General features: G+C 58.1%; 1 protein-coding gene across 6 annotated transcripts in view; it reads right to left on the bottom strand.

Annotated features, from left to right (window-relative positions):
- COL27A1 (collagen type XXVII alpha 1 chain) overlaps window positions 1-26827 on the bottom strand; it is a 140816-nt gene extending 113989 nt beyond the window's left edge. For 3 of the 6 annotated variants that reach the window (XM_045042847.1, XM_045042848.1, XM_045042849.1), the window contains exons 1-5: window positions 26662-26827; window positions 18395-18465; window positions 13142-14874; window positions 5594-5647; window positions 1486-1539 (exon numbers count right to left, since the gene is read on the bottom strand). In XM_045042847.1, coding sequence (XP_044898782.1) covers window positions 1486-1539; window positions 5594-5647; window positions 13142-14874; window positions 18395-18465; window positions 26662-26717 — 1968 coding nt within the window. In that variant the 5' untranslated portion in view covers window positions 26718-26827. Of the gene's footprint in view, window positions 1-1485; window positions 1540-5593; window positions 5648-13141; window positions 14875-18394; window positions 18466-25087; window positions 25446-26661 lie in introns of those variants that run through there. The other 3 variants (XM_045042846.1, XM_019816400.3, XM_045042850.1) reach the window with 3 other exon arrangements.
- Window positions 26828-27627: the final 800 nt, after the last annotated feature.

Raw genomic sequence — 27627 nt, 5'->3', positions numbered from 1 at the left:
GGTCCTCGACATCGCGATGTAGCCCATGGCCTGGGAGACCTGAGCCCTGTGCAAAGCAGAAGTCTCCACGGGAGCTGCCTCGTTCTGCCCGGCCCACTGGAGCAGGTACCTGCTACCATTTCCCAGACGCTGGCTTAAGGTGCCTGAGCCTTGGTTTCCCCATCTGTAAACGGGTACGGTATCTCCACCCATCTCCTTAGGTCTTTGTGGGGATCCAATGAAGACAAGTTACATAAAGTGCATGCATAGCGCCCACAGTAAGGTCCAATATATGGTGATTATTGCCGACAATAACAACTTTCTTTAGGCCACCCGACCTGCATGACAGGCTTAGCAAAGTATCACCTTGGCCTGGCCACCCTCGTGACCCGCGGAGGGCAGGCTGGGCCGGGCTCTGTCCTGACCGGGAGCCCCTCTGCCTTTCCAGCCTGCTTCACACTCTTTCCACACGGTCTCTGCGTTCTTGGCTTCCCTGACCTTGCAATTTCCTTCCCCCCCTCCTGTGTCTCCGGCCACTCCTGGAGACTTCTCCCCATGACCTAAATGTTGCTGGCCTGGCACACCTTCTGGTGCTCAGACTGCTCACTCCAAGCACAGCCCCGGACAGCCCTGTTCACTGCCGCAGCAGCAGGAATAGACCGAGGAGCTGCGGGGCTGTGGTTCCCAGCCGGCATCAGAGTACCGGTCACTCTGGTCTCTGCGGGCTCATCTTAAAGTGGACTGGAGCATTCCAGAAAGGTTCCCTGGGGGAGATGGCCACCACCCCCCCCCCCACCCCCCCAAGGCTCTATCTCCGGCTCAGCCTTCTGCAGAGTTTCAAAATGTCTGTCCACAAATGCTCTCCACCTGGCGGGGCTCCAGGGTCCCAAATGACATCCTCATTGGGTTCCCAGGTCTGGTCCCCCGGGTTACCCCCTGGGAGTCACTGGTCTCTTCTCTGTCGCCTATGGCCCCGTCTTCTCTACGTCCCCCCCACACCGTGACTGCAGCCGCTTCCCCTCCTCACACATCCCTAGGCTGGCTGGGCTAGCCTCATCCCTCCCCTGTACCACCCCAGGTCTCCCTGCCTCTGCTCTGGTCCCCTCCTCCAGTCAACGTCCATACGACACTGATCGTCCTCAAACACGACCGTGTCCCTCCCCAGCTTGAAAGACGGAAAGGGTAAGTCTTACGACCCATAAAACTTATATCCCTAGTCCAACATTCCGGGTCCGCCCTATTAAGCAGCAAATGACCCTTCTTCCTGCTCTCCTTTGAGGACTGTAGGTGGCAGCTGTCCTCTTCGCCCTAACCCCCCGCCCCCAGCCAGAAGCTCTACTCCCAAGTCCCCACTGTGTCACCATCCCGGCACTTGGGAGGCGCTCCGGGACTGCCTGTGGCACTGAGGCCCTCCCACCAGGAGCCCCTAAGAAGCACCCCAAACGTGGCCCCAACCCCAGCACCCACTCCCTGGCCCGACCTGCAGACCCCACTGCAAACACTCACTTTGGCTCCAGGAGGGCCGGGGAGGCCTGGGTTTCCATAAGGCCCAGGAGGACCCTGAAAGGGGAAAGAAACAAAGAAGTGAGAGAAAAATGGGTGTCACGCACCTCCCACAGCAATGCCCGGCACATTCCGCCTACCCTTCTGGGTCTTCTCACCGAGCCAAGCCTCAGCGGACTATCATGGCGGTCTACTCTTAGGGAGGGCCCCCTCAGTGCCTGCCCCTGCACTAAGCACTTTCCATGCATCACCTCGTTTTACTCTACTAACCTGCGAGGTAGAAGCTATCATTATTCCTATTTTGAAGACGGTGCTCAGAGAGGTTTAGAACTTTCTCAGGTCACTCAGCCGCTAAGAGGCAGGGCCAGAGCTCAACCTCAGATGTCCGGCTTCAGAGCGCAAGCCCTCAACCTCGGAGTTTTGCCGCCTCCCCCTTCTCTCCACCTGGCCCCGCAGCCCTTCCCAGGCTGGCTTCCGGGGCTCAAAACCCATTTCTCTATTTGCTTCCCTCCCCCATGCCTCATCACGTTTGCCTGTGCTGTTCCCATCACCTGGCATGCGTTTCCCATCCATCCCCAGCTGACACCTACCCCATCCTTCAAGGCCTGGCTCAAATGCTACTTCCTCCCGGGGATCTTCTAGGACTTCTGCCTAAACGAACTGCTCCCTTTCGGCTCCAACCGTGCTGTTGTGTGAGCCTTTGGAGTAGAGAACTCAGTGAAGGGAGTATGTGGCATTTCCCGAGCAAAGGTGCATCCCTCCGGAGCCACAGCCCAGCCAGAGAGCTCTCCCTTAGATTCCTACACACTCTGAGCTTACGGGTCCTCTGGGGGCCTTGGAGCAGCTAGGAAGACCGGGCCCAGAGAGTCAAAGAGTCTTGGCCAAGTCACACAGCAGAGCAATGGCCGAGCCAGGGCTGGGACCCAGGCCTGTTGGCTTCAGGTCTAAGGCTTATTCATGGCACTGGATTTTCCCAGGTCATATCTGAATCCCATGTAACAGCTGGAACCTGTTATGTCTACTTTCTCCAGCAAGGGCCCTGGGTTAGAGTCTTGCAGCCAGTAATAGAAACAGAGCCCTAAGAGTCAGGTAATTCCCGAGAGTCTCTGTCTAGGAGGAATAATCTGGGGGCAGTGGGGGTGGGGAGAGGCGCCTCGAGAGGCCCAGTGGTGCCCCACCACACCGGCTTCTAGACACACTGCCCTTGTCCCTGGCCCCTCTTGACTCATCTGGCTAGCTGTGTATGAACTTGCTTCCTTCCTCCCTCTCGGAGGCCAACTTTCCAGCTGCAGCCTGTCACATTCCAACCACGGTACCTCCCTCTTCCTCGACGCCTGAACGGGGACCCTCCCCTTCTCTGAACACGTTGAGAAGGAACAGTGTTCAGAAGCTCACTCAGCCTGAGGAATTGATAAGGGTGTCACGGGCGACCCTCTCCCTAAACTAAGCAGCTCTCCAGCCCTCGCAAGCATGCCCCCAAGCACCGCCTCCTGGCATATGGATGTGACCTGGCAGTGTCAGGACCTGGAACTAGCTGTGAGCAGCCCTCCCCCTCCCCAGCCTCGCTCTCCCCAAAAGTCCTATGAGTAACTAGGGCCCAGTGGTCTCCAAGGAACGTGGAGGACCTCAGATGTTCACCCCTGCCCAGGCTTCTGGGGTCTAACCTCAGGGCTCAGCCTGAATTGGGCCTAAGTTGCGTAAAGGCGTTTCAGGAGGGGCCCCCGACCAGCACTCCAGAACCAGGCATGGGCTGTGGGAGGCCAACAGTGGCCACTTCTCCCCAGTTGTGCCCCCCAGCTACCCCAAAGACGGTGGCCTGGAGCACTCGGCTACCCCATCTGCAGTTTATGAAGGTGGGGGCTTCTTCCTGCTTCCCCGCCCCCACCTCTCCTCCCCTCTCCAGCCACTGCCTTGCAGCGAAACGAAGCAGCACATAGTTGACTGGGAGCCAAGCAGACCAATTCTATAAATGCCACAGCCCAGAAAGCCGGGTGTGGGGAGGGCCCAGGGATTCCCCAACATCCTTCCGCGGGCCGGGGGAGTATGCGGAGGTGGGAAGGGGCATGCCACTGAGCTTTGGATGACCTCAGGTAAGGCCTTGCCCCTCCCTGAGCCCCAGAGCCACCATCTGTGGAGAGAGGAGCTGGGGTTGTCTAATCTTCACATTCTATTATCTCTGGAATTTTATGATCTATGGAATTTCCAGTCTAGAAACAGGATGATGGGGAGGGGAGCACACAGAGAGCCCAAGAAGGATGTCAGGAGAGCCATTCACTCACTCATGGAATTTCAGAGCTGGGAGGAACCTTGGAAATACCTTTCTAAGGAAATGCCTTGGAAAATCCTGGAAGGACCCCGTGCTTTAGAGATGGGAAAACTGAGGCCCAGAGAAGGGAAGAGATTTACCTAAGATCACACAGCTTCTGGGGTGAAGTGTTAACTCTCGGCCTAGAACTCTTCAGCAAACATTTGGCCAGCACCTGCTATAGGCAGGGCACTCTGAGAGGCATTGTGTAAGAAAGAGAAAAACAGGGCCTGCCTCTGGCCCACAAGGGCCCGACTGAGTAGAGAGAAAAATCAGTGCAATAAATCGTTACCATCATAGGCTCTGGGGTCACACTGCCCGGCTTCAGTCCTAGCTCTGACATTTACCCTATGGTTGACTTTGTCCAAAGTAACAACTTTTCTGAGGCTCGGTTTTCCTCACGTGTAAAATGGGGACACTATTGGAACCTATTTCTCGGGATGACTAGGAGGGTGAGGTCATGCATATGTCGCTCGGTCAACAGAGTTCAGCAGTCTCTGTGAGCTTTTCGGAAGTGATCTGTGCCATCCAGAAAGGCAGATAAATTGCCGCAGGAATTCCGAGAAGGGGACAGTCATCAGAAAACGTGGGGGCGTTGGATCCCTGCAGGGGATGGAGGAGGAGCTTGCAAAGAAGGGCACGCCAGGTCACCGGGGCCAGGTGGACAGAACAGCCCGAGCGAAGGTGCAGAGGAGCGGTTTGGATAGGTAGGGTGCCTGCTAAGTCAGAGGGCCTCCTCCTGGTCCCAGGCTGCAAGGCCCTGTGGCCAGCAGTATCCCAGGTACCTCTGTGGTCCCCAGCTCTGGGTAGATGCTCCATGGAGACTCTGGAGCCAGGAGGAAATGCTGCTTTAGACAGCAGATTCCAGAGCCCTGGGCCCAGAGAGCACAGGGCCAGGTCTGGAGGGAACTAGGGCTCGAGTAATTGCATAACCAGAACCATCCGCTGGGTTCAGAGCTAAAAATATGCCCCAGGCAGCTGTCTCTGCCAGAGCCTTGCCAGGCACCCAGCGTGGGAAAGGCTGATTCAGCCTAGGCACAGGTGCCAGGCGTCATGGGTCTGAGCCCTCTTGGGAAAAGGACAGATTTTTCAACAAGAGAAACCCCCAAGGGTCCCAGCATATGGTTAAGAGCCTGGGCTCCCATCCTGGGCTCTTCCATTTCCTACATGCTCAGTTTCCTCGTCCCTAGGAGGAGAACGATTGTACTGGCCCATGGGGGTCCTAGGGGAGAGGGGCTCAAACAAGGCAGCATTAAGTGACATAGGAGGTATGACACATAGGAGTGGTTTTTCACACCAAGGCTCAGGCTAGCTCATCTCAGCCACTGCAGCCCAGCCAAGCCATCCTCCAGCCTCTGATGAGACCTCTCAGCATGGGGAGCTCCCCCCCACCCCCCGACCTTGCCTATGTCGGTATCCCCACCCCAGGCCCTGCAGAGGTGCCTGCAGAGATGGATGTGAGGGTCATGTCCTCCCAAGCCAGCTTTTGTCCTGGACGGATGCTGAAACCCATCAGCTCAGGACGTGTGGTCTGCAGAAACCCCTTCTCCACTCCAGGCTGCCACGGGTGATACCCATAATGAACAACTGAGACCCCGTAAGAGGTGGTTGCTCTCCCACACCACGCCCGTCCACACGGTGCCCCCTAAGAGCCCTAAGTACACTCCAATGGGCAAAATGGAAAATGGGTCCTCACGTGGGACGGGGAACAGCCTGAGGACACACAGCGAGGCTGGAACTTGGGGGTTGTGGGATACAGGCCAAAGAGCCAACCAGAGCTCCCAAGGACAGTATGTGATCACTTACCCGAGGCCCCCGTGCACCAGGGGGTCCAGGGAGCCCAGGCAGCCCAGGGGGACCCTGAGGACAAAAGCAAGAAGATGGCATCAGTGTGAAGTGGCAGCAGAGAATGAGTTCAAGCAGTCATTCAACAAGCCTGTCCAGAGCTCTGGGCATGGAAACCCAGCGGCTGAGAAGAGGGGTCCTCTGAGGTCCCTACCTAAGGGACTCATGCTCTTTGAGGCTTTCAGGCCTTTGCAGCTGCTGTTTCTAGGTCTTTGAAGTTTTCGTCTTTTATTGCCTAGCTAACTTATCCAGGCTGTCACCTCTTCCAGGAAGCCTTCCCTGATCCCTCCCCCAGGTTGAGTCAAGTCCCCTCTTTCCCTCTATTGTAAAGGCTTCATATTGTTTGGGGAATTATCTGCCCAGAAGCCTATCACTCCCGTTAGACCATGGTCTCCTCAGAGGAACTATTTCTCTCTCTCTCTCCCCCCCCCCTAGGGTTCAGCTAAATGTTTGATAAGATAAAACAGCAAGGGACCTCAGAGCTCAGCCAAGTTCTCTGCAGAGCCAGAGCAGAGAAGGGACTTGTCCAAGGTCACACAAAGCCTCTTTGCACCATGGAGCGGCAGTGCAGCATAAACGGTATAGGCAAAGGCTTTTGCATCCGACAGGCCTGAGTTCAAACCTCATGCTGCCCCTTACCAGCTGGGTTTGGGCAAGTTCTTTAACCAGCCTATGGCCTATAAAATGGGGGCAATAAGAGCCTCTTCATAGGATCGTCACAGGGATGAAATGAGAGATGGTGAACATTTAACACGGTGACTGGCATATAATCATCACTGAAACGTTCTCTCTATTCCAGTGGTCACAGCCTGGTCCAGCCTTCACCACTGCTCCCCGAGAACCTGCAACCATGCCCTCATTTGTCTCCCCACCTCCACCCTCTCTCTACTCCTGTCCTCCTCTACACAGCCTTGTTCATCTTCCCAAGGCGCTCCGCGGCTCAACAACATTCAATGGCTCCCTATTTCCCACAAGAGAAAGGCCTAACTCTGTAGCACAGAAAGAAGGCAGCTGAGCAGACTTACTAAACAGAGGGCTGACCTTTGTTCAAATCCTGGTTTTGCTACTTATTAGCTGGAGACTCCTGAGGTCTCCACCTGCTCCCATTCACCATGGGCTCAATAGCTACGGCTCTGTCTACCCTGAAGGGATAAATGAGGATTAACTGAGTGCCTGATGTGAAGAACTGAACACAGAACCTTCGAAGGAAGCCTGGCTTTCGAGGATGTGTGAGGCCTGGGGAATTCATTTGTTTCAAATAACCATCAACGAGATTCCAGGTTTCCTGCCCGGAGTTAAAATCAGCGTTGAAAACCCAGTACGGTTTGGCTGGTAATTAATCCAGATCTCACGCTGGGCAGGCTCGGTTCACAGTTCTGGCCTGTGAACGCCACGTGCTTGCTCGTCCATGAATAAAAATCAGAAGAGAGATCCAGACAGGCAGATATGGGCACCAAGGCCCCAGAGGCACTGGAAAGAGCCCCGGGGGGAGGGAGGAGCGGGTGGCTGCGTGGCCTCAGGCAAGTCCCGGACACCTCGGAGCCTCCCGGGACCTCTGGCCAAATTGGCAGCCGTCTTCCTTGTCTTCCTTCCATCCAGAGCCCTTCTATGTAGTTCTGCAGGTTTGGGATTTCAGGGCCAGGCTCCGATCCACAACCCCGCCCACCGCTCCCCCCCCCCGCTCCCCGCCCCGGCCACCCGCGCCAGGGGAACAGTAGAGAACGTTGTAAGACTGGGGACCTGGGTTCACACCAGGCACCCCTGCTTACGAGCTGTGTGGCTTTCAGGGCCCCCTGCTTCCATTCTCCAAGCCTTCATTCTTTTAAGTGACAGATAATCTATAAAAAGTGCTAATCCTGGTGCCTGGCACACAGCTAAGGCCCCAAAAGTTAGCTGTTGTTTCTGTTAAGCGAGCTGCTGGATGCTCTCCAACTCCGAATTTTAAACCACCCTCCTTGGCATCTGTTTTTCAGGAAGAGCAAAGATTTCCCTTTCCAGAAGGCCCTGCTTGGCCCTGTTCTTCCAGGTGACCCGGAATTAAAGGGAAATGCAGGGGCTCAGTGAAGCACTGCTTCAGGCATCCTTATCACTGCAGAGCCCTCTTCATAGATGAGACACCACAAAGAGCCTCAGGGTGGCAAAATGCTTGCCCGAGGCCACACAGCTAACAGGCGGAACAGGGACTCAGCCCAGGACATTGGCTCTGTTCTCCTCTCCTGGGAGCTTCCACGCAGAGAATCTCGGCTGGGTATATTCTGACTAGGTGTGCAAACTTGGGTAAGGGCTTGCCCCTCTATGGGCAGCCGTGGAATGACATCCCAGAACCTTCCCAGCATGGGGTACTTCCTGAGTTGCAGGGTGGTGGTGACTTCCTTCTCCAGTTATCTGGCAGGAGAGGAAAGGAGGAGACCATGCCCATCTCACAGAGAAGAAGGACAAGGCCCAGCGAGGCAGGGCTCCTGCAGGGCTCCAGGGAGGGAGATTCTCCCTCAGGGACCCTGGTAGGGCTGCTGCTGTGGAGGCCCGGACACTCCCTCTTGGCATTTCTTCTGCCCCAGAAACAGGGGCATCCAGGCTGGGAGTCTGACCTCACCCACACATCTGCAGAGCAGACTCTAAGTGCCAGTTGGGACCCACGGCCCAGCCTGGTGATGTCAGTCCACAGCCCGGCTCTGTGTCATGGCAGCCCAGCCCCCGGCCACGGGCCTGGCCTGGCTCTCCTCTACCAACCCGGGCCCAGCCGCGGCCACAGGCCTAACCCTTCCCCGCTCAGTACTTACTTTGTTAGTTTGTTAGTGGGCAAGCGAGGGTGGGCGCCCCCTGCCCCCTCTCGCCTGATCCGAGACCCTGCCTGTTCTCCACGCAGTGGAAAAACGCTGCCATTTCTTTCCAGGGCCTGAAGCCTGAGCGGGTGACTCTGGGATGATTCACGAGGGCCGGGGTGGGATTTTCCACTCCACGCCGCAAACAACGGGGCCTCTGAGAGGGCCCAGAGCCGAGGGGGAGGGGAGCGGGGGCCACAGGCCTGCCTGGGGGAGGTGAGCGAGGCCTGGGCTTGGGGGCTCGCACAAACAGAGCCATGGAAACAAACAAGCAGCCGCTCTGGGCTTCCCCTGAGGGTCGTGGCCTCCAACAGCCAGACCTAGGGGAACCCCATCCCACGGAACAAGTCCACTCTGATGTCCAGCTGCAACCGCCCTCCTGCCAAGCCTTGCAGAAAGAAGTCCGCCCTGGCTGGCAGGGCCCCTGGCAGCGAGGATCTGGGAGACCCGAGTCCGGTCTCTCGTGTGCTGCTAACTGCTGGTGACTACGTGAGGACTCTTCAGTCTCTGTGCCTCTACTCAGTGCCTGTAGCCGGACAGGGAGAGGCAGGGGACCTCAAAGGGGCCTCCCATTTCCGGCCATCTGAGCGCACCGTTATTCCCAGGAACAGCGCTCAGGGCTCTGAGCCTTTTCCCCCAGTCTCTGTCCGAGGGAAGGGCCTTCCGGGCCGGGGCTTCTCAGTGTGGCTCTGCGCCGTGCCTCCGGGCCTCAGTTTGCCCTGCTGTAAAATGGGGATATAACACCCATCTTCCAACATACAACGTATGTGGGCGCTGGTTACTCTCCACTTGCTCCCCAGATCTACTTTGTGCCCCAGGAAGCTGGCTTTCACAGGCTGCACCCTTGGGCTTTCTTGCTCTGTGCCTTTGGCTGGGTCTGGCCAACAGGAAGCCCCAGCAAGAGACTGAGAAGTAGGAAGAGTGAGCGGGCTCGGCTATTTCTCTCCCTGCTCCCGTGGGGACTGGAGACCGCTGTTCACACTTGAACTTTCACCGGGCTCTGGTTACACCTTCCCCTCCCCTGGTACCTTCAGGCTAGACCTGTGTGCTTCGCCAGCCCCTGTGGGTTCCTCTGATGCCGCCCACACCTCTGTCAGGAGCCCCTTCCTTGATCTCTCCTCAATTACCTGCTCCCCACCTGGAGCTGCAGGACACGGCATGTGCACTGCTTAGCACAGAGCTTGGCGCAGAGCAGGAGCTCAAGAGCAAAATGCCAAAGAGAAAGCGAGACACCCCTCATTCTCCTGGGCTCTGCGTGATACTAGGGGAATGGGTGAATTTCTCAAGATCTAGCCCCAATTTCTAACCACCAACAGTATGAAGGCCCTCCTGGGTCCAGACGTCCCTGGTTCCCTTGGTGCAGCGATGCCCCCATCTCAACCATCAGCACGTCAGTAAACAGCCACGACAACCCGCTGGGACCGGGTGCTAGGTGCTGGGTGGCTTTACATCCCTCACCTCAATCCACACAACAACTCTGGAAAGGTAGGTAGCACCAGGTCCCCATTTTGCAGAGGCAGAAACTGAGGCTCAGAGAGGTTAAGTGACTTGCCGAAGGTCACACAGCAGCTGGCACCTAGGAGGCACTCGATCAACATTTGTTGAAAGAAGCAAAGGATAGCTGGGTAAGGCAGTGGTTGAAACCCGGGTCGCTCCAGATCCAAAGTCTGTGCTCTGTGCCTTCCTCCATGTGGCCTCCTGACCCACCAGCAGCAGAGATCTGTGTAACTTCAAGGAGCCCGGCCTGGGAGTCGGGACAACCTTATTTTTCCCATAAAGATCACATCCCTTCATTTTACAGATAGTCATGGAGCATCTGCTGCGGGCCAGGCCCTCATCCGGGTCTCCCTGAGGTGACGCTTGCAAAAAAGTGCAAGCCAGTGCAAATGCCAGCGGCCTGATCATGAATAAATAAGGCCTTGACTCGCCTCCTCCCAGGCGTGGGGCTTCTGTGCAGCTTCTGTGCAGTCTCTGTGAACCGCAGCCTCCCCGCCCCTACTCACCCGGAGCCCAGCTCAGCTTTTCCATGCTCCCCCCGCTGCTGGGGCTCCCACAGAGCTCCCTCACTCAGTGGCTACAACTGCTGGCAGGCCCGGGGCCCAGAGCAGTCTCCGCCTCCACCAGTGTGGCTCATGCCCCTCCAGAACCACGCAGAACCAGGCAGACCCGGCCACCCCTCTCTGGCCCTTGAAGTTCCCACGGCCACTTATTTCTAAGAAGGGAGCTCTTCCGAAGCTGTCACGGAGGGGAGACAGCCCTAGGGAGAGGAGAGAAGTTCCCCCAAAGTCACCCAGCAAAAACAGATCTCCAAGGGGCCTTGGAGATCACCCAACTTGCTTCCTCACAGGAGATGGGAGCTATTCTTAACCTATGTTCTGCGGAAATCAAGACTTAGTGTGGATCAGAGCTAGTAAGGGGCGGAGTCAGAATTTGAACCCGGGTCTGCATGTCCCCAGTATGGGGACAATTAAGCCCCCTGCCCAGGGCAGCACGGCTTCTGAATGTATATGGGAGTGGGAGGCAGACAAGAGAGGACAGGAAAAGAAGTTGTTACCACTGCTGCTCAAAGATGCCCCTTCAGTTATATAATGCTGGTATCCGGTGACATATAAATGACCGGTTTGCCACCTGCCGCACAGGGGGCTGGACAAAGCTTCTCGAAGCTTCGTGGCTCCTATTGGGGTGAGGCTAGGTTCCAAGCGGAGGAAGGGTGGGATTCAGGGATAGGGCGCGGCAGGAGGCGAGCAGGGATTCGCATGCACGTCCCGCCCTCCTGAACCAGTTCCTAGGATGTCCTAAAGGAAGATGCCACTCACGTAACTCACACATTTGGTGGGTATAGAAACAGAAGATTTGTTCAGACAGTGAGATCTTCCTTTGAGGCCAAGGACAGGGCCTGACATATCTTTGAAGCCCCCCAGCCTCCTGGCCCTAAGCCTTAGAGTCTCAGTGTGGACACTCAGGACACACATTCTTTGATCGTGGGGAAGTTCCAGGAGATCTGGAGTGAGGCCTCACCCCTGCGGATCCACATCACCAAACCCCAGGGGAATGTATGCAGCCTGGGCATCTGACAGGCCCAAAGGCAGATTCTGCACCCTAAAAAACTATTCCCTGCTCCAGTGTAGGCTTGGACACGGCTGTCCTTTCTCTACACCACACGTAGCCTTGGAGACAGGGTTGGCCTTCTCCACTGGATGGAGTGGAGACCCTGAGCCTCACACCCTCTCTCAGAGGGGGACAATTCACCCCCGTTTGACCTCGTGGCCAGTGAACCGAGCACCCCCACAGCTTGGGAAGCTGAACTATCAGGCCTCAAAGGCACCTGGTGCCTGAGTCAGGCTGAGCAGCCTGAAGGGCTGAAAAGGGGTCCCCCCTTCTTTTCTTGGCTCCCAACTTCCTGCCCTGACAATTTCAGAGCACAGGACTTAAGCAGAGCGTTGACATAATTGCAAAGCAATGCATACAATTTCCATAAGTTCTACAATATGGTTATAATAAAATCACGCTCTCAGTCCCCTTGGAGACAGGCTGAATAAATATTATTCCTAATCATTATTAAAACTCATTAAGTGTGTTTGTAAGGCCTGGGAATTCCCAGCATCTGCCACTGTCTCCACATTGTAGGGAGCCTAACCTCAAACACTAGAGCCTGGTGGGAAACCCGGCCTTAGGAAGGAGGAAACCACACAGTGGTCATCTCCAAGGCAGGAGAACAGAGCTGAGGCCTGAGCCTTCTGGAAACTCCATCCCACCATTCCCCGCCCAGAGGAATTGGCCTCCAGCTGCAGAAAGGTCGTTGCCCCTGGAGACAGTCCCAGGCATGCTGCAGGCATCGGCCCTGAGAACATCTCCTGCACGTGGAATGTTCTTTCTCCTTTCCTTGACTGTTCAGGCCCACCCTCCCCCTCCCCACCCCAAACTCGCCTACAGGGGCCACAAATCCAGCATCTATAGGATCCAGGCAGGTGAAAGAAACAGGGGAAAGGACTGGGTTGGAAGACCTGATCGGGAGACGTGGGGACGGGGGCACACAGGAGCAGGCCTGTCCTGTCGAAAGGGGCAGCTCTCACGGAGCCACAGCCCATGGGCCACTGCGTCTCTCCCCCTTCCAGGAGAAGCCAGTCGTCAGGTCTTTTATAAGAAATCTCTCACATTTTTAAAATGTTAGTAACTCGTTAAATATTTTTAAACAATGCCGCACGTGCCAAACAAAACACGTTCAGGACTACCCATGTGCGACCTTTGTCCAAAACGCCCAGACAAGCTGGTGGGCTGGAGGAGCTCTGCTCTAGGAGTCGGGACAGCTGAACTTCGGAGAGCGTGTGACCTGGGGGCTAGTCGGTTAGTGGTTTTCCTTAAGCCACTTGACCTTGACAGCTGGGTTAGCAAAGAATGACCTGGGGCCTGAGCCAAGCAAAGCCCAGGGGGGCTCTTTACCTGGTGGTGGCCACCAAACCCAAGTCTGCCCCGGTGGATCATGAATCACAGCAGGATGTGTAATCACGAGCACAGCAGAGGTAGACGAGCAGGGGACTCGCGTTCGAGTTGAGAGTCTGCCGATGACCACCTCCCGGCTCGACGTTGCTTCTCCTGGTCAGCCCTTGCCGGGAGTAGCCACTCGCCCTAACCGCCCCCTGCCACCCACTTGAGCTCCGAACAACATGCACACCCCTCCCAGTCTTACCGGCAAACCGCAGTCTCCCTTGGGCCCTGGAGGTCCCATCAGCAACGGGAAAGGCGTGGGTCCCGCCAGGTGGAAGAATGAATAGCTGTGACTTGTAGGCCAGGGACTGGAGGACAGGAATCGCGCTGGGGCAAATGCCGGGGCCGAGGTGGTCGGCCGGCTGGGCCGGGACTGTCTGGGGCTGGGCCGGGTTGTCGGATCATTCAACGGGACATCCCTGGCTGCCTTCCCAGGTCTGAGGGGGACGGGCTTCCGGGGGCTGCTCTTGGGTCTGGCTTTCCTTGTGGCTTCTGATCCAGAGGGTTTCTTGGTTCTGGTGGGGCCTGAGCCAGGAGCAAGGGTGGGCGGCAACGATGTGGCTGGTGGTGGGGTGGTCCCGGTAGAGTCAGGACGGGGGACAGGTGACAGGGACAGAACAGTGGGTTGAGGCGGTCTGAGGGTGCTGGTGTGGGCAGTGGCTGGCTCACTGGCATGACGACTCATCTTGGCCTCATTCTGGCCCACTGGGGAGAAAGGCGTTTTGGAGGATCCAGTGGCCAGAAGTAGGGTCTGAGCGTCGGGTAGCGGAGGTCTGGGCGTTACAGGGGTCCTCTGGATCGGCCTCACGGAGGGTCGGGAGGCTTTGGCAGGAAGTGGGTGGGAGGTGGATGGCACAGGCTTCTTGGTGGGGGGGGCTGACTTTGTGAAGGAAGGCCGAGCTGCCTTCTGCGTGGGGCGGGGGTTTTTGACAGGGCCTGTGGAAGGAGGAGTGGCTGAAAGCCTAGCCGGATGACGTCTGGGGCTCCCGGTGGCCGTGCTCTTCTGCAACGGCTGGACAGGTGTGGCGGAGGCGGCACGAGAGGCTGGGGGCACGGGAGGAAGCACTTCACCGGCTGACAGCTTGGCAGGTGGCAGCGGGGTCCGTGCTGGGCCCCTGGCTGCAGCACGCTGGTGAGGGTCTGTGATGCTAGTCCTTAGGGGCTTGGTGGGTGTGGCAGGCACCACAGTCCCCCTGGGATCCCTGCTTGCTGGCCGCGACCCCAGGGCTGGTGCGGCAGTGGTCAGGTTCCCCAGGCCTCGCAGGGCAAGGTTGGTCTGGAAGCTGAAGGTTGCGCCAGGGTCTCGGGGAAGGAGGGGTCCCAGCTGGGGCCGGTATGTGTCGGCCTGTCCACACTGCTTTCTCAGGTGGGTACAGTAATTGTGAGCGACCTGCGTCACAGGGTAGATACTGAACTGGCACAGGGCACCTTCAAACTGGACCGCGTGTGGGTTCATCTTCCCAAAGAGGAAGGAGCCCTCGGGGTCGAGTGCTGGGTCCTTGTGGAAAGGCAGCGGGACAGGCACCCGGTGCTGCCCGCAGGCCGTCACCAGGGTGACGGTGCGGCCGCGGAGCTCCAGAGCTAGGTGATGCCAGCGCCCGTCATGCACGTCGAGGTCAAAGGCCACCGAGCGCCGGGGCCCCAGGTGGAGGACCGTCTTGCCGGGGAGAAACTGCAGGCCCAGCTGCAGCTTGTGTTTCCGGCTGCGGACGGCGAAGAGGAAGGCATGGTTCACCTGGTGGGAGCAGAGGCTCAGCACCAGAGCCAGCTCTGTGCCCAGGGAGGCGGGAATGACGGCGGCTGTGGGGGTCTGGAGCCGGGTCCGCTGCGTGAAGATGAAGCCTGATTGGAACGGAATGACCCCCGGGGGCGGGGGGCTCCGGCCACCCCCTGCCTTTGTCCAGCTGAGGCCGAGACGCTGGAGGACGTCCACATCTGCAGAGGTGGGGGCAGAGGCAGGAGAGGGCACGGTCAGAGCCTGCTCCAGCCCCAGACCCCTGCAGGCGCACAGACACAGTGAGGACAGGTCACCCATTGCTACACTGTGGCCCGTGCCTGCGGCTGCGAGTACACAGCCGGAACCCGTTCCCTATCTGGCTGGACGATGATGCATATACTAGTTTAAGACACAGACCCGGGGCACCAGGGCAGCTCGATTGGTTAAGCGCCTGACATCGGCTCAGCTCACGATCTCGCGGTTTGAGCCCGATCTCGTGAGTTTGAGCCCCCCAATCGGGCTCTGTGCTGACAGCTCAGGGGCCTGGAGCCCGCTTCGGATTCTGTCTCTGTCTCTCTCTGCCCCTCCCCCACTCATACTCTGTCTCGCTGTCTGTCTCTCTCTCTCTCTCTCAAAAATAATTAAAACATTAAAAAAAAAAAAGACACAGACCCTGGAGCCAAACTTCCTGAATTCTCTTGTGACTTACTGCCTCAGTTTTCTCGCCTGTTAAATGGGATAATAGAGTCAAACACAGAAGGCTATTGTGAGGATACACTTGAAAGCAAGAGCCTGGCACAAAATAAGCACTTTCAAATGATAGCTATTGGTACCGAAAATAATCATCGCCAAATGCTAGCGCTAAGAGTATTCGAGACTGCCGAACGTGACAGGCTTCCCCTTCTCTCTGCCTCAAAAGGCATCTCCTCCAAGAAGCAGTCCCCTGAGTGAGGGAGCAGGGTGAAAGGAATGGATGTGTCACAGGAGTTTGGTAAGGATGTCCAGTGGGCCTGACTGGTCTCACCACCTTTAGGAACCTCCCCAGCCCCCTGCCCACCCCCTAGGTCTCTCTCTGGCCAGAGCAGGGTGGGGGGAGCCGCTATCTGCACGGAGGGAAGAGGATATTTCCAACGACTCCCCTCCTCCCTGTGCGGCTTTGGACAGAGCAGAGGAAGCAATCAAGGCATCCCTGCAAGCTCTGTCCTCTGGCGAAGCGTTTGGACATCTACTGTGGCCTGGCCAGGTCACATCCGCCCAGTAATTACATCGGTGGGGCTCGCCAGAGCAAAAGGAGGGCGTCCAGGGTGTTTATGGAAAGGCTTCCTGACCTTGCCTCTTGCCGGGTCACTCGACCTCCCTCAGCTGGCTGTGCTGCGAGCGTCTGCAGAAGCCGGCTCCGGAGCCCCGACCCAGAAAGGAGAGGCTGCCTCTGGAGCTGGGGTCTGGCTCGGGTGCTCAGCTCCCCTCCCGCCCCCCCCACCCCCCCCCCGAGCTCAGCAACCTAAACCCCGAGTGTGGTCCAGGGGGTGCCCATCAGGCTGAATGCGGCGCTCGGCCCCTAGTCCTGAGCTAACAACTGTGACGTGGATGGACGGATGGACGGAGGGACAAATAGATGGGCTGGGGTCAGAAGGCCGGGCTCTGGAGCCAGACAAAGCCACCTGTGAGTCTGGACTCTGGGCCTCAGTTCCCTCCGCTGTAAAACGAGGCAGGGGAGAACGCCCGCATCACAGGGTTCTTGGTCTTCCTCGCCAATCCTTGCACAGGGCCTGCACCAGACACCTCTGGGCAAGTCTCTTCCTGACCCCTGGGCCTCAGTTTCCCTGCCTGTAAGATAAGGGAAACCAGACCTGGAAGCGGCCACGACGTGCTAACGATGTTCTCGGAACTCTAGAGGGGTAGGCTGCTTCTTCGGGTTGGCTTGACTTGAAGACCCTTATTCGTCCGTAGGGCCTGCGGGCCTTCACTTCACTGCAAATTCCCCCTCTCTCCCATCTCCATCTGCCCTCAGACCCTAATCTGAAATAAACCACTGCTCAAAGATTCTCTTGGTAGTAGTGTATTTCACACCTTTTAATCACTGAAACGCTCTTATTATCACAAAATACTACTCACTACGAACAGCTTAAAAGCGAGCAGGTGCTTGCTAGGGAAGAGGTGAGGGCAGGAAGCCACCCCCCCCCCGCCCCTTGTCCCATCTTGGCAGCCCCCGGAGGACCCCAGGCCTGCACAGCATGTCCTCAAACACCGCAGCTTATGGCTGCTTTCGCTCACCCAGGGGAAATGACAGTTGGCCAGGCCAGGAGACACCAATGAGCTTTCCCTTAGCGTCCTTTCAAAACCCACACTGGCTAGTCTCCAGGCCACCCCTGCAGACTGTCTGTAGGTCAAGGGCAAAGCCCCGAACTCTGACACCTGGAGCTGGCAGAGGTGGTCACCTTAGGGAAGACTGACCACTGCGGGCTCCACAGGGGATAGAGAAGGACTGTTCTTAGCCAAGTTTTCAGGTAAATGATATAATCAACAACAATAATAAATGCTAGGATTTGTTGAGCACTTACTATGAGCCAAGTGCTTTACATGCACTATCTCTCTTGAGCCTCTCAATCATCTATGATGAAGGTACTGTTGATTATCCCCCCTTCACAGACGAAGGTCAGAAAAGTTCGCTATAATAACTAGCCCAAGGTCACACAGCCTATAATAAAAGGCACAGCTGGAATCTGAACCCAGGCCACCTGGCTCCAGGGTCTCTGTTCTTAACACAATGCTATACTGAGCTAGAGCCCCTCAGACAAGTGAGAACGTGGGGTGGAGGCACATCCAGGACCCAGGGGCGAGGCGCTAGGGGACAGGAGAATGAATACAGCCCAACGCCATGCTGGAAGGACCCAGCCAGCTGGCCGCAGCAAGATCCCTTTATTACATAAACCTGGCTCCACATAGCTCCGGCCTCTCCCCAACACCCCCCGCCCCCCATCGCCTGACTCAGGACTCTGGACAGCTGTTCACCTACTTTGTGGGGGAAACAGCAAGCTCGGAAAATATGACATTTGCACAAAATGTTGCCGGGCAGCAGAAGCCTCTTCCGGGCACGGCCCTCCCCTCCCGGGGACCCAATCCCTGCCGGCGGCCAGGTCAGGCCACAGGGGCTCTGAGAGTGCCCGGCTGCCTGTCCCGGCACACAGGCGGGCGTGGAGGAGGGGAAGGGCCGCTATTTTAGGAGGCGTCGTGGCTGTTTGACAAACAGATGTGGGAGAGGTTTCAGTTTCCACGGGCAGCTGTGCAGCCTGCCCACGGCCGCTCTGGCCCCCTGGCCGGCTCCTCAGGGATGGCAGGGATGAGCAGGATCTCACGGGAAGGGCAGGAAGTTGTGGCCTTCGTGCCTCCTCTCAGCAGTTCTTGGTACAACCACTGGACAAATCAGGACGACTGAGGCTGACTGAACCAACGTGATTTATTCCAATTCTGCCCGTTCCCCGACCCCCCGACCCTTGGATAGGAAAGAAAGGGTCAGCTTTCCACATTTCTGCACTGAGTCCTTCCTGCCCCTTACAAAACCCTAAATGTGATTCTTTCAAGCCCGGAGAGAATTTGCCAACGATGGGCTCCATTTTACTGATGGGAAAACTGAGGCAGTGAGTTCCAGGGAGGGGCCTAGCCGTCTCCTAGCCCTGTGTTCTCAGGTCCCTTCTGCCCTCCCTTGTCTCCCCCTGCACAAAGAGAAGAGAGGATTACCTTCAGGAGCTCCTTGGGTGGAGGCCAGGTGACAGACAAATGACACTAAGATCCAGGTGAAGAGAAACCCCCTAGAGACCGGAAGACACAAGCAGATGCGGCATCAGCTTCCACCCTCAGGCCCGGATCCGGCTGGAGAGATGGGAGGGAACCACCCAGGCCCAGTGTCCCCCAGTCTCGCCCATGGAAGGTGGAGGCAAGATACAGGCTCTAGGACCCCACGGTGTAGCCCACGCTCCCGGGTTTCCAGGCGCAACCCCTGTGGGCCGGACCTGCCTACGCAGCCCAAATACAACCTGGCTTTTTACACATCGATAACCCAAGGTCACAGGGCAGGAAAGAGTGGGCAGGAAGCCCTGCCCTGGGCGTCAGGAGACCCAGGGCCCGGCTTCAAATCTGCCGCTGACTCACCGGGCCGCCAGGGGCCCGCCCCTCCCCATCTCTGGGGCTCAGTCTCCCCATCTGTACTGTGGCCTCAGGATCTTGAGGCCCACTGGGCAGCAGAACCAGGACTGAAAGTTCAGTGGGAAGACCGAATTGATGCGCTTGGATGACTGACATCTCAAAGGACAAATGAGATGAGAACTCCTCTCTAGACGCAAGGTGGAGGAGGAGGAGACCCCTGAACCAGGAACAACGCGTCCTAAGGAAGCCGCCTACCTGGCTTCATGCCGACGGAAAAAGGCAGGGAGAGAAAACAGAGGGACAGAGGACACAGCGGGGAGTCAGGCAGACCCAGGTGCAAACCTGGCCCCGTTGCTTACCAGCTGTGTGACCCTGGATGAGTCACTCAGCCTCCCTGAGCCCGCCTCCTGCTTTGCAACACGGCCGACATGCCCGATGGTGCAGGCCAGGCATGAGGATTAAGTGAGCTCATGCATGTCAAGGGCTCGGCCTGGTGCCAGCCACAGAAGTGCTCCTAGACAGTCATTGCTGCCCCTGAAGTCTGGGGCCCGGAAGGGTTAATGCTCCGCTCGGTGGCTCCTGCCAAGATGGGGAGAGGCAGTGATCCGATTTCACCTTCCTGTGGGAGCAGCCACCAGCGACACCCGAAGCCACCCGGGGCATCTGATCCCTGAACAGGCCAAGGGGAGGGCAGCACGCGGCCAAAGACGGCCGGCCGGGATGCAGGCAGAGAGAGCCGAGACAGGCGGGTGCTGAGGGCTAAGGCTGGGATGCACAGGCCCGGGATCCGTTTCCAAGAGGAAGCTAGGATGCTGTGTTTCTGGGGAACCACGTAATCCAGGAAACCCATCTGCCGGAACTGATGTCTGGAGCCCCACGTTCTTCCCAGCTCCCCGGGCTTCCTTGGAAAACAAGTTTACACCCTCCGATTTAATAGCAATTGCTCCAATTTGATTGCAATTATGATCAATAGTAATCCTGACTGGCACTGTGAAGGACACTGGCGGTCACCTACCCTTCCCTTCTTGTTCAGGGAGGCACGGACTTCAGAGGGTACTGGATGAATCCGGGTAAGTCTAAGCCAATCTTGGGAATTTCTTCTGCCATGCCAGTGACCGGTTTAGGCACACATATGTGACCCAAATGTGGCCAGTAAGATGTGAGGGATGCCTCTTAGGGCCCCTGGAAAAGTGTTGCAAAGGGACAGAGAGGGTTCCTTCTAACCTTTGTACGTTATCGAGTGGGGATGTGCTGCTGCAGCCATTTTGGGCACATGAGCTTAACAAGCTCCGTGAGCATTTGAGGATGACCGAATGGAAAAATAGGAGACGTTTCAGGACACTTGAGATGCTGAAGTAGCCAAGCCTGTCGCTGCTTTTGCTTCAGATCTCTCGATACCAGAGGTAATAACTCCCTTTCCATAAGCCAGGCTGGCTTGGGTCTTCAGTGAGTTGCAGCGTAAAGCAAGCTGGCTGCGGTAGCCCTCAGATGCTGACGGTGGTCCCTTGGAAGCCTTCTCAGCCTCCGGGCCTTTCGCATGCCCGCCCTACCAAGCGCTCCCGACGCCGCTCTTTAGCCTGGCCAGTTCCCACACAGGCATTCGATTCCAGCTTGGGCCTCACCTCCCACAGCCCGGTGCCCGCACCTCACCGCAGCAGGTATCCCACGTGTGCTAATTGCCTATTTTCCTGCTTCCCTTTCCAGAAAAAGCCCCCGAAGGGTAGGAACCACATCTGTCTTGTTCACTTTTGTATTCCCGGCACCTGGTAAGCACGTCATAAACGTTCAGCGTATCTTTGTAGAAGGAATACATAGTACCTGGTATTCCAGGACTCTGGACTTTAAAAGCATCCCCCCCCCAAGGCCCTCCCCACCTCTGCCTTCTTCCAGGGTCGGTCCTGGATAAGCTTCCGTTCCCCCTCATCTTCTCCAATCTGCTGCCATTGCTGTGAAAATGCCTTTCTCACAGGGCCAGTCCACCGCGGACCTCGCCTCCAGCTCACCGCTAGCCATGACTAAAGGTCAGAGTGCCTAGCTGCCCTGACGTCGTCTGGAGGAAGGACAGAGGCTGGCCCTGCCGACACGACCTGCCCGCCTGAAGCCAATGGCAGCCTCGTCGGGCCTGAAAAGAAATGACAGGAGGCTTTGTTTGACGTGCCACAAACGGAGGCTCAGGGAGGGCAGGTACCTCTTCAAGGCCACCTGGGAAGGCTCTGGGGTCATAATTCTTCAGTATTGTTTCCCACTTGGCCAGGTAGACACTAGAGGAAACCGGGGCCGGATTCCCTGGGGAAGAGCTGCATCCCAGTCCTGCCGACTCCCGGGGCACAACTAACGGCATACCAAAGGGTCTGAGACGTCCCACAATGAAGACATTGACCGTGCTTTCTGTCCAGCAGCAGTCCCCAGACTTAGGGGACCAGTGAACTCATTTTTCCTGAGAATGGCTCCTCAGAGGACACTGCCCCTCGTTTTCCAGTGTGCCGACGAGCTCACTTCTGCCCCCATTTTCCCCCACCCTCTCTTGCCAGAGCTTTCCAGGCACGAGCCCTCACTCCTGGAGTCCCTCGCCGTATCGTGTCATATCCACCCTGCTCAAGATGCTTCCCAAGCTGATAGGGAGAGGCTGGGTGGAGGGGACAAGGTGCAAGAACCACACATGCCCTTAGTCAATTTTTATGGCTGTGGTTAGGCCAAGGTGACCACTTTGGAGAGACTGAGAATACACGTGGGGGAAATATTTTTAATCCCTGAAGGTCACGAGAGAGAAGACTCACAAGGGCGATGGGATCAGAACCTGTTCTTTAATTAAGCTTCCCAACACCATGGTTTCCCATTCAAGAAGTTCAACCCTGAAGGCCTGTTATGAAAGAATTTGCCCCTCCATCCGGTCACCTTGACAAATGCAGCTGACCTCCCAGACCTGGATTCTGTGCGCACTTGACTCATACACTACCAAAGCAAACAGTGGGAATAATACAGTGGGACAAGGTCCTTTGAGATCATCTAGAGGCCAGATTCTAGTCCCTCCCCCTCATTGTGAAGATGGGCAACCGAGGCCCAGAGAGGGGAAGCGATTTGTCTAAAACCACACAGCATGTCAATGACCCACATCATCCGACCCCGCTGCTTAGCAGACAGTCCGTCTCACTTGACTTGCCTCTCATGGAGAAGAAATGGGAGACTTACAGGGACTTCCTACTTGCCAGAGACCAGAGTCCCAGACTTTACCAACAGGAACAGAGATGCAGCCTCGGAAGCCAACAAGCCATCTAAGTAAGCTCCAGGCTTGGAAAGTTGGCTCCCGGAGGGAGGCCCTGCCGATCCTTTTGCTCCCGTTCCAATGCTGTTTAGGCTACTGCTAATAATGTTTCGTGCCTGTGCTGGCTCAGAGCTTTGTTCTTCCCAACTTCTGTTTTCACCACTGACTTGTGGTCCTTGGCTCGGTGAACCCAGGGCTCCAGAATGTCGGGAAGACCAGGGCCCAGGGGCCAGAGTGGGTAGGAGGCAACTGAAACAGCAGCCGGGAGTTAGGGAACCTGACCTTGGAGGTACAGCCTGGCCACACAGCCCTCCAAGAAGGGAACCCAGGTGCTCCTACCCCCAGAAAAGGCCCTCTGCCAGCACACCACATGTGGCTACTCCTGGACCACGAGGCTGCCAGAACCTACAGCTGGTTTGCATGGTGTTGTCTCTGTCCTTGTTACCTGGGAACACACAGAATCTTACAGACCCGTGCCAACTTGCACATCCGCTAAGAGCTCAGAGCTGAGACCGAGGGCACTAAAAACACACACAAGGAAAGCAGCCTGTGAACTCCAGGCTCGGCTGTGCTCTCGTGGGCTCAGCTGGGCCGGAAGCTGGCCTGAGGACCACAGAACAGCAAAGGGGGATGGACCCGTCCCACCTGCCTCCGTGGACCGGCCAGGCCCCACGTGCCCAGACAGCCACACCCAGGCCCCTCTCTTCACACCTGATACCTCTTCCATGGGAACACAGACAGGTCATCTGTCTGGACAGGAGGCGGCCCAGAATTTTCCGGTTGACTCACACATCCATTCAAGGTGAAGTGGATAATGATACAAATAACAGCTGCCATTTATTGAGCACTTATTACATGCCAGGCGCTGTTCTAAGCCCTTGACAAGCATGGCCCCCCATCAATCCTCACAAAACCTTGCTAGCTGAGAATTAAGATGCCCGTGGGGCGGGTAAGAAAGAAGAGAAGCACAGAGGCCAGGGGCTTGCCCGAGCTCACGGGGCAGTCAGGACTCACACTGGCCGATTGCAGCACTCCCTCTGCCCTGCAACCTGCTACCCACTAGTGTGAGTGTGTGAGTGTTTTGCCCCCACAGAGGCGGTCAGTCCTCCAGCACCACTGATAACGGCATGTCAGTGCACCGGGCCGGGTTGTAAGGGTACCAAGCAGGTCCCTGCACCCAGAAACGGGGAAGGAGAATATGCCAACAAAGTAGCAGGCAGAATGGGCTCCGAGAGAGACAAACAGTGGGTTACATGGGGAGGGCAGCTCCCCCCCCCCACTCCCCGCGCAGCGCACTATGAGGGGAGCTGATGGCTGTTGAACTACGGTTTGAGGGACAGCAGAAGACACACAAGCACCAAGAAGGGGACTGTTCCAAGGACAGGGAGGAAAGGGAAGGAGAGACGGGGCCAGGGATGTGCTCCATAGGGTCATGGAGCCTGGTCTGGGAGAGGCAAAGAAGAACAAAGCTGGAGGGCATGCCAGAACCAGAGGGCACAGGATCTGGGGCACCCTGTGGTGAGGGAGGCAAGGCAGAGGCTGGGCCTCTGAGCAACTTGACTGCCCATTTGCCCAAAGCTTGGGCCCCACCATGGGGTGCTCGCCTGGCACCACTTTTCTGCCCAACCGCTGGCATCTGCCTTGGCACAGGGTCTTCTGGAGAAAATGAGTCAGCAGTGTGCTTACTGGTGCTGTGTGTGTGTGTGTGTGTGTGTGTGTGTGTGTGTGGTGGGGTGGGGTGGGGGGGTGGTGGAATCTCAGCCAGCCAGCTTTTTCCAAGACATGGGAAAGAAGGGGGGGGGGATCATCCCCCTGATTCCAGCTCAGAGGGGGCGGGGCATGGTGGGGTCTGGAGGCAACAGCCCTGACCAGCCTCTTGGGAATGTCCTCTGATCCTGGGGGCAGGACAGAAAGGGAGCAAGTTCTGTGCTTCTCTGGGCAGTGAGCATGAGCCACAGTCCCTAGGGCCCTGAGGGCTGCTCCCATCCTCGCTCACTCCCACACACACCCACACTCAGGGATTCACTCTTGCACACGCTCACTCTTTACAACTACTCCGCCAGCCCCCGGGTCCCAGCTCTGCCACAGGAGATTCCCTGCCCCTCCCTGGCCCCCCCAGTCTCTGCCTCTGTGAAATGACTTGCTCATCTCCAGGGCCCCTTTCTACTCTGACATGCAGGCTCTCCCTTTTTCTCTCTCACACACGCAAAGTGACAGGAACCGAGACACCCTCCCCCCAACCCCCAGAGAAGCAGGGAAACACTGAGGCGCACAGACCCAAACATAGTGACACACACGCGGAGACTTCCAGAAGCAGGGGACGTGCAAAGCCACACAGACGCTGAGACGGGAGCAGAAGCGGAGACCCGGAGACCGAGAAGCTTGCGGGTAGTTTCACAAGAACAGACTGACTTACAAGCCCGGGACCTGTGGACACCGCCACCGGAACACACGGAGACAGCCCAACACGGAGACCCTTCCTCCCCCCGAGCACCCAAAAAGCCCCCCTCCGCCCCCAACTCGCCGTTCCAGGCGCCACCACCCACCCCGAACCCCGACCCCAGGGCTGGCTCTGCACGGACCCTCCCCAGCGCGGCCCCCGCCCCAACGCGATCGCAGAGCCCGGCCAGCGGGGCAGGGCAGGCAGCGCTCGCCAACCCTCGCCGGGCCGGGGGCGCAGCCCGCTCGTTAACCCTTGGTGGCCCGCTTCATAAGGGCTCGGGAAGGGGCAGGAAGCCGACGTTCCGGGGAAGCGTCCGGCGCGGCGGGGATCCCCAGCCCTCCCCGGGGCTGGGGCAGCAGGAAGCTGGGGAGGGGGCGTCCCCGAGCTCATACTCACCCCCCGCGCGCCGCCGCCGCCGCCGCCGCCGCCGCTGTGCCTCGGGCCCCCCGCGCCGATCCCGCTCCCATGGCGGGCCCCTACTTCATGCTCCCGAGCCCGGGGGGCAAGTGTGGGCGCGCCCCATGGGGCCGCCAGCCCCCCGCCCCGCCGCGCCAGGCCGGCTCAGAGCGCGCGGCCCCCGCGCCCCCAGCGCAGCCCCGCGCCCAGGGGCGCCCGAGCAGGCAGGCAGCGCGGCCGGGGCCCCGCGGGCGCCCGCGCCAGGCCCATGGTCCCAGGAGTCCCGGCGCCGCGCTCGCCCCTGCCTCGCTCTTTTTCTGCTTCTACCGAAAAGGAAGAAGAAGCAGGGGGGGAAAGAGAGATGATCAAACTTTTGGAGGCGGGCTGCTGGCGGTCCCCGGAGGCAGAGCGAGGCCGGGCGAGGGCGCGCGGAGGGCGGTGGAAGCTGCCTCCCCGCCGGCCTGGGGGAGGAGAGGAAAAGGAAGGATTTGGGGGAAATGAAGGCGATTTAAAGTCTCGGCCCGCGGTGGCTCTCCACCTTCTCTCCTCCCCGCGCCGAGCCGCCCTCTGCTGCCCCATGCTGCCCCCTGCCGGCCGTAGCCGAGTACACGGCCTCGGCCGGCCCACGACCGCCCCGCAGAGACACCCCCACCTCCGCCCCTCCCCCAGGAAAAATGGGGAAACTGAGATTCACAAAGAGGAAAGAGATGGCCAAAGCTGCACCGCAGGACGGGCACAGTTCGGAGATGTGGCACTTCTGGCTTGTGAGACTGGGGGTGGGGGTGGGGGTGGGGGGAAGGTCCCTCCGAGCTGGGGGTGGGGGGGTGGAGATAGAGGGAGAAAGGGGACAGACACTACTGCTGAAAGGAACCCGGTGTTTCAGGGACAGAGCTGGGACCAGCACTCAGTGTCCAGACTGCCACAACAGCGACAACCAGTGTCCTACCACAGACACACACACACATACACACCCCTCTTCTCAGATTCAGAGCGCCCTGGAGAACTGACTTCCCTGGACACTTACTTGGTGGGTGGGCTTGTTCAATGTTGGTCACCCTCTTCCCCTCCCTGTCCGTTCGGTAAGAAAAGGGAGCTTAACAACCCCTGCCCCCGACACACACCCCCAGGAGGCGACCAAAGATTCCTGAGATCCCACACTGGAGCGCACAACTGCACACCTTGAACCCGCCGCAAAAGCCCAGCAAATTCGCACAACCACCACCCCCGTCCGAACCCAGGCGTGAGAAGCCCCCTCCACCTCCCCCTCCACCTCCACTTCCACCACTTGTTCACCAGTGCGCACACACACTCCCACACACATCCACGCTCACCCCAAACTCAGACACAAATTCACACTCATTCACACGCAAGCTCAAGTCACACTCCCCCCGGGCTCACACAAACACACCCTGGGGTTATTGCACTCGAACGCTACCCGGACTCCACACACGCAGACGAATGCACACTGGTACTTACACGCACACAAATGCAGGCTAGCCTCCCGGGATCCACACCCCCCCCCCAACGTACACACCCGCACACACGATTCACACAACTTCACGTGCACACATCCCACATACACACCCCAAGTGCACATGCGCGCGCGCGCACCCCCGCTTGCACACTGCTCTCCGCTAGCGCCCACCGCAAGCGTGCACGAACGCACTCACTCCCCACACGTGCACCCCCCTCCCCGTACGCGCGCACCTTTACGAACACACACCGCTACCCCCAGAGCTCCAGGAGCCCCGGGGCACTTACTGGGTCCCTAGCTGCGAGGCTGGACGGTCGGTCCTTCCTCGGGCGCCTAACGGCATTTGTATTCATGGGTCCCCGCAGCCCCGGGCGCGGGCGCGGGGGCGGGGGTGCGGGGTCCCCTTCCCTAAACTGGGCGCGGGCGCTCGGAGCGCAGCGGCACCGGGAGGGGCATGGGCGCGCGGGGCTGCGCCGCCGGCCCGGTCCGCCTGCGCTCGAACTTCGGCCGCTCTGCGTCCTCGGACTCCGGCGCGGGCTCCGGGCGCGGGGGGCGGCTCATAGGTGCTGGGGCCGCGGCGCCCGCCGGGCCTTTTGAAGTCTCCGCTGGGGGCGGGGAGGGGGCGCTGAAGGCGGCCTTTTAAACCGTGGCTGCACGCGGGCTTGGTGGAGCAAGGTGTCTGGTTTCAGCAAACTTTAGGAAAAGTCCCAAGCCGAAGCAAGGGAGGAGGGTGGAGGGGGGGAGCCAAGCAAGAAAGAAAAAGAAGCGGCGTGCTGTGCGCTGCTTCCTGCAGGGGGCAGAGCACCCACGGCTGCCAGGAGGGCGGCCTAGCCGGGTGCTGGGGAACCCGCAGACAGCTGGCCAGCGCGTGGAACCACCCCCCACCCCTGTACCCCCAAGTTGACCCGGCGTTCTTAACCGCCACGTGGACGAGCCCCAGGGGTGCAGGAACACCCCCCAAAACGGCACAGATGATGCATGTGGGAGCATTCTTCCGCGTGAGAGGGGCCACCGGTTTCCCTCAGGTTTTCGGAAGACCATAGCCCTGGAAGGTTGAGAACTCCCAGTTCACTCACACTCATGGTTTTTTGGAGCTGCCCACTTTGTGCTAGGAGGATCCTGTCCTCATTTATATTTTTCGATATGTTGTTCATCATGGATTTTTTATTTTTTTTGGCATTAGTTTTGACATTTTTAAAGTATTGCCTTCATATATTATGTACCTTGATTAGTTAGGGGTTTTCTGGCAGCCC

The sequence above is a fragment of the Felis catus genome, chromosome D4 (assembly GCF_018350175.1).
Source record: "Felis catus isolate Fca126 chromosome D4, F.catus_Fca126_mat1.0, whole genome shotgun sequence".
Classification (NCBI taxonomy): domain Eukaryota; kingdom Metazoa; phylum Chordata; class Mammalia; order Carnivora; family Felidae; genus Felis; species Felis catus.
This window is presented reverse-complemented; position numbering and strand designations above follow the sequence as displayed.